This window comes from Salvelinus namaycush, chromosome 31 (genome assembly GCF_016432855.1).
Source record: "Salvelinus namaycush isolate Seneca chromosome 31, SaNama_1.0, whole genome shotgun sequence".
NCBI lineage: Eukaryota > Metazoa > Chordata > Actinopteri > Salmoniformes > Salmonidae > Salvelinus > Salvelinus namaycush.
This window is the reverse complement of record NC_052337.1, coordinates 40,685,862-40,692,763: the sequence shown is the minus strand read 5'-3', so window position 1 is coordinate 40,692,763 and position 6,902 is coordinate 40,685,862. Positions and strand designations below refer to the sequence as shown.

Below are 6,902 nucleotides of genomic sequence, written 5' to 3'. Positions count from 1 at the left end.
TATGAACTACACATTGACACATCCAACCCAAAGCAGGAGGCTTAATAGCAGTGTAGAACCTATATTTCTCAATGCCAGAAACACATACAGTATAATAGTAACTTAGAAAACATACCCAAATTACCAACTCTTAAATTAATTATAACATTATAATCAATGTTATAATGCCGTTCTAAAACTGTGGAAACAGTTCCACAACGGCCCGCAGTCAGAGTCACACGATGAATGAAACACTTTGTAAAAAGTGGGATACATTTGTAAGAATGAGGTGGGCAAATTGGGCGTCTACTCGTCAATCTGCGGGGCACATTTCAACCCTGAAATCTTCCACGGCTATCAACAATGGAAAGAGGGCTTCAGCAAGAAGTTGCTTCTAAAAGTGGATGCTCTCCCTACGATCAATGTGGCTTCTAAGCATCTCAAACAGCCAGCAGAGACCGTGAGAATGGAAGTGAACCGGTAAGTGAAAGCTATAGTGCATTTAGCTAACCTCTTCCATCTAAATAACACTAATAAACGTTTCTCATGGTTTGACACACTGTACTGAGCTAGGCCACTGAAGGAGTAACACCTCCCCCTGCTGGTGATTCAACAACACCTGGACAACAAGTGGAGGGATTTGTACATTGGGTTTTATTCAAAACATCCTTCAGGTCAACCAGTGCAAATGACACAACAACCCTCCATTAGGAGGGGGAGACTGAGGTTATATTTGGTTTATGAGGGGGTTGGTCCCTCAGTTTAGTGATCCAAATGAATCTTGGTTCACTGTAAGACACGTGGGAGGCATCATAATAATTTAAACAGGCTTCCTCCCCTCTCTCACCCATCTCCGACCTTGTCGGATGAAAGTAGAAGGAGAGGAAAAGAGAAGCAAAAGCCACTTCAGACTACTGAACCCTAGGATCTCTGACTGACTCCCCCTATACTCTTTCCCCCTCCAGTGTCTTTGGTCACAGACCTGGTTGGTCAGATGGTCAGGTCTGTGGAGATAAAATACTACTCTGCTTGTTCACAAGGATCAGCTGGACGAAAGCACTGCACCGATTATCTAATCAACAAATCACCTCAACTTCTAAACAACTGGGTATGATATATTCCATTAAATATATACAGTACCAGTCAAAGGTTGACACACCCTACTCATTCTAGGGTTTTACTTTATTTTTACTATTTTCTACATTGTAGAATAGTGAAGACATCAAAACTATGCAATAACAAACAAGAAAGTAGTAAACAAATCAAAATATATTTTATATTTCAGGTCCTTCAAAGTAGCCACCCTTTGCAAAGCTGATGACAGCTTTGCACACTCTTGGCATTCTCTCAACCAGCATCATGAGTAAGTCACCTGGAATGCATTTCAATTAACAGGTCTGCCTTGTTAAAAGTTAATTTGTGGAATTTATTTCCTTCTTAATGCGTTTGAGCCAATCGGTTGTGTTGTGACAAGGTATACAGAAGGTAGCCCTTAATACATGAAGGTCAGCCAATCAGGAAAATTTCAAGAACTTTTAAAGTTTCTTCAAGTGCAGTCGCAAAAATTCATCAAGCACTATGATGAAACTGGCTCTCATGAGGACCGCCACAGGAAAGGAAGACCCAGAGTTACCTCTGCTGCAGAGTATAAGTGCATTAGAGTTAACTGCACCTCAGACTGCAGCCCAAATAAATGCTTCAGAGTTCAAGTAACAGACACATCTCAACATCAACGGTTCAGAGGAGACTGTGTGAATCAGGCCTTCATGGTCTAATTGCTGCAAAGAAACCACTACTAAAGGACACCAATAAGAAGAAGAGATGTGAGATTTGCTTGGACCAAAAAAAACAAGCAATGGACATTAAACCGGTGGAAATCTGTCCTTGGTCTGATGAGTCCAAATTTTTGATTTCAACCGCCGTGTCTTTGTGAGACGCAGAGTAGTTGAACGAATTATCTCTGCATGTGTGGTTCCCACCGTGAAGCATGGAGGAGGTGGTGTTATGGTGCTTTGCTGGTGACACTGTCAGTGATTTATTTAGAATTCAAGGTACACTTAACCAGCATGGCTACCACAGCATTCTGCAGTGATACACCATCCCATCTGGTTTGCACTTAGTGGGACTATCATTTGCTTTCAACAGGACAATGACCCAAAACACACCTCCAGGCTGTGTAAGGGCTATTTGACCAAGGAGAGTGATGGAGTGCTGCATCAGATGATCTGGCCTCCACAATCACCCAACCTCAACCCAATTGAGTTGGTTTGGGATGAGTTGGACTGCAGAATGAAGGAAAAGCGGCCAACAAGTGCTCAGCATATGTGGGAACTCCTTCAAGATTGTTGGTAAAGCATTCCTCATGAAGCTGGTTGAGAGAATGCCAAGAGTGTGCAAAGCTGTCATCAAGGCAAAGGGTGGCTACTTTGAATAATCTAAAATATATTTTGATTGTTTCACTCTTTTTTGGTTACTACATGATTCCATATGTTATTTCATAGTTTTGATGTCGTCACTATTATTCTACAACGTAGAAAATTGAAGAAAAAAATCTAGATAAACACTTGAATGAGTAGGTGTCCAAACTTTTGACTTGTACTGTATATCCACAGCTCCATCCATATGATGCAAAGATTACTAGCTTATGGTCAGGGTCAAAGGTCGACCCTCGTGGACAAAAGCAGGTCATGATGGATCCAGAGAAGGTTCCAGCGCTGTCTCACATGCGTGTCTTCTTGTAGATGGCGATGTACTCCTGGACGTCTTCAGGGGAGCCCAGGACGACAGGAACCCGCTGGTGGATGTTCTCTGGCTGGATGTCCAGCACGTTCATCTCCCCCGTGGTGGCCATGCCTCCAGCCTGCTCGATGATAAACGACATGGGGTTGCACTCGTACAGCAGCCTCAGCTACACAGGGTGGGGTGGAAGAGAGACAATGGTTAGTCATGTCAATGTACTGAGAAAAGGCCTCGTTCATCCTGCACTTGAATAAACTTGTCTCATTGATCGTTACATTGCCCATCTCTCTTAGACACAGCCAGCCCTCTTTTGGTCACTTGTATGTACATTTTATTTTTAAAGTTTAGTATATATATTTTTTAGAGTAGATATTCATTTATATGAACTGAAGCGCTCTGTCTGATTCACCTTGCCCTTGGGGCTCTTGACATTGGCGGGGTATAAGAAGATGCCTCCGTACACCAGAGTCCTGTGCACATCAGCCACCATTGAACCAACATAACGCCCACCATAGGGGGCACTGCCATCCTGGAAACAAAAAGCAATACAAAGTTAGAAATAATTCAATAACTGAAGTAGTCACTTCAGTTTTAGTCACAGATATTCTGTCATTTTATATTTTCTTTATTTAGCCAACTCTCTTTTTTTTTGTGCGACTTACAATAGGGGCATTTAAAAAGTAGGTAAGACAACCACATATCAGGCATATTTCAGTCATTTTATTGGTCACTTATTAGTACCCAAAGAGTTAATGTTTCAGGATTACAGTGTAAAACTTATGCCCTCTGCCCTTTCAGGTTTTATAGTTAATGAATTACCTCTGGGTATTTCTTTTTCTTCAGGTACTCTGTGACGTCTGGGTAGAAGTGCTGAGCATAACCTTCGTTTAGACTGTAGATCTTTCCTCTCTTCTTGATCTTCACATCCTTGTCTGTTAGGATGAACTCCCCGATGGACTAAACAGACGGAGCAAGGACTGAGCAGCAGGGACTGAGCAACTTCAGGGACCATTGGATTTAGTTGTCATTTGTGTTTTCATGTTCTTTTATTGCTGTTTTACTGTAGTGTGTTGCTATTTTAAATGCACTTTTAAACATGAAAGTTTACCCAAAATCCAGAAACTCCAAAGTGATTCCATACATTGAAACTCGTTCAGTGGAGTTTGCCCTCTCCCCCTCTCTGTCCCAGGAATGTCACTGAACGAGTTTCAATGTATGGAATCACTTTGGAGTTTCTGGATTTTGGGTAAACTTGTCCTTTAATTTTGATTTGGAACTTACAGGGTCCAGCATGAAGCAGTTGACCCCTTGTCCTGTCGAGAGTACCATCATGGTGGCACTGCCGTAGAGGGCGTAACCGGCGGCAACAATGTGACGGCCAGACTGCAGTGCGTCCTTCTCATTGGGCTCATCGTCTGTCGTCTTGGGAGACAAACATGAGGATAGTTATTACCGAAAATAACAGAATAACAGTGAAACAGCCTAACTACAGTAGAAATTGGCACTGTGGTGTGACTGAGACAAACAACATGTCTGAGAAGGAAACAGAATGTCTGGGAATGTTACAGAATGTCTTAGGCTAAAACGGAATGGATGTTTGGGCCATAGTGGAATCATAGAAAAAACACCAGAAACAAAACAAACACCAACCTTTCTGTAGATGGCAAAAATTGTTCCAATTGATACAAGACAGTCAATGTTTGACGAGCCATCAAGTGGGTCGAAGCACACAATATATTTTCCCTGCGAGAGAAATAAAAAGGACATTGTCACATTGATGTCACAAGAAGATCCCAACTTCAATCTGGGCCACACACACATGCACTCCCCCGTCCCACACACACACACACACCTGTTTCTCTGGTTCCACGATGAGGGCCCTCTCGTTCTCCTCTGACACCAGGACACAGGAGGTGAAGGAGGACTTAATCATGTTGATGACCAGGTCGTTGGACAGAACATCTAGCTTCTTTACCTGGTCACCTGTCACGTTGGTGCTCCCAGCAATGCCATAGCTAGAGGGAGGAACAGAGGGAGAGAAGAACAGGTGAGGGAGAGAAGGAGAGAGGGTGAGGGCAGTGAGAGAGGAACAGGGGGCAGACGTGTGAGAGCAGTAACATCACTAGGCCCATCTCTGTCATACAGTTGAGGGGAGGGAGGGAGAGACAAGGACAGGGCGTAATGTATTTAAATAATCAAATCACATTTTTATTTGTCACATACATTACCGTAAAATGTTTACTTACAAGACCTTAACCAACAATGCAGTTCAAGAAATAGAGTTAAGAAAATAATTACTAAATAAAGTAAAAAGTAACAATAACGAGGCTATATACACAAGGGGTACTGGTACCAAGGCAGGTTAGTCGAGGTAATTTGTAGGTGTAATTTAGGTAAACTCTTTTCGGTCATAAGAGATGGTAGCAACAACATGATGTACAAAATAGGTTACAAACAATGCGGGAAAAACACAAAATAGCACAGTTGGTTGGGAACCCATAAAAATGTCTGCCATCCCCTCCGGATGGCATTGAAGTGGCCACTGCTTTGTGTCAGTGTGGAATGCAGTCTCTGATCGAACGCACAGGGCACATAGAAATGCCTGATAAACAGGTAATAGGCCTACTTCCTCGTAATGAAGACAATAGGCATGTCTCACGAGGAAAAACATGCATGATTTGTGAGTAGCCTACCTTATTCCAATAGCCTTGGCTTGCATGAAAATAACAACATACAAGTATGCATTTCGTGTGGACATTGACCTGAGTCGGGGTTGACAACGGTATTAGAGCCAACAGATTAGATGGACAGTCAGGCACAATGTAAATATTATATTTTAGTCTCCCTGCCCCGGTGCATGGTTGGTTGTAACTCACAAATTCAGCAAAATCACTGTTGATAGGTTATGAAATACTTCAAATTCAATTTTATTCGTCACATGCTTCGTAAACAATAGGTGTGGATTAACAGTGAAATGCTTACTTATCGTCCTCCTCCGCTCAGTTGATAAATGTGTCATTTAGACTACAAACGAACATGATCACTGACAATATCACTTGTTGCATGCAGCAATACTTACAGGTTGGCAATCCCAGCTTTCCTGACGGCGGTGGAGATGGCTTTGACCGCTGTGCAGATGGAGTTGAGGAGGGTTGTCAGTTCTCCCGTTCCCTTCGCCTTCCTTCCCTCCTCCAGCACGAATCTCGTGAGGGTAACGACATTAGTGTCAAATGAGCCTCGGTCAGACATGGCGACTTAGAAGGCTGTACAGGTTCTCGAGCTTGAGAGGGGACCAGGACAGGTGAGTTCCTCAGTGTATCACCCTAAAGTTAAAATATAACTAAAGAGCCAAGAGAGCAGGAGAGGCGGGGGTGTGCAGTTGTTTGAACCAATCACAGTTGGCCTTTCAAAGGGAGGGACGAGGTTGAGAACACATGTGGCTGAGCAGGTTAGTGAGGGCAAAGTTCACAGATAATAAACAGGTTCTCACAAATGTTCCAGTGATGTTGGCCCGGTTCCAACCAGTTACTTGACCCCCCTCACTCTTACCCGTTTTGGTGATTTCACATATCTGAAAGGACTGGTAAGTGGTGCTGGCTGAAATGGAACCAGACTGTAGGCCCTAAACTTGTTTTGAAAAGCACTGTCCCCAAAACGTCTGCTCTCCGCATGATATGTAGGACATCTATTGGGTGCCTTATCAATAAATAGATTACACGGAGAATGCAGATCACTATTAATTTTGAATGAGAGAACTACATTTAGTGCAAATCATGAAATATAATAATGTGTGAACATGTACTAGTATTGTAGGCCTGGCCTACAATGCAGTGGAAGGCTACCAGTGGACTGTTGAAGTAACTCAAATAATTGTACGACATTTGGAGTGAAACAAGGATGATGAGTTATGAGAGAAACTATTCTGCAGCTGGTTTTAGATATTTAGAATCTCTGGTGGTCTCTTATATGTCCTTTGGTCTTAGGAAATCAGTCTGACAAGGAATGAAAGATACCTGAGACCAGAGAGAAACCAGTTGATAAATCATGTAGCCCAAAAAATGGAAAGGTGATAGCATCTTCCATAAATACCACTACAACATGTTTTTTCAATGCATGGTAGGCTACACTTATTTAAAAAATGATTCAATTTGTAAAATCTGTTGTGGTCAAATTACATAGCGGTC

The 6,902-nt window shown here is 42.6% G+C and overlaps 1 protein-coding gene across 1 annotated transcript; it reads right to left on the bottom strand.

The window, feature by feature from the left end:
* Positions 1–2,485: 2,485 nt before the first annotated feature.
* Positions 2,486–6,054, bottom strand: LOC120025937 (fructose-1,6-bisphosphatase 1-like). The gene is made up of 7 exons (XM_038970666.1): positions 5,798–6,054; positions 4,571–4,733; positions 4,369–4,461; positions 4,000–4,140; positions 3,538–3,675; positions 3,128–3,247; positions 2,486–2,887 (listed from the first exon to the last, which is right to left on the bottom strand). The coding sequence occupies exons 1-7, from the start codon at positions 5,965–5,967 to the stop codon at positions 2,699–2,701; spliced, it is 1,014 nt and encodes a 337-aa protein (XP_038826594.1). The 5' UTR covers positions 5,968–6,054; the 3' UTR covers positions 2,486–2,698.
* Positions 6,055–6,902: the final 848 nt, after the last annotated feature.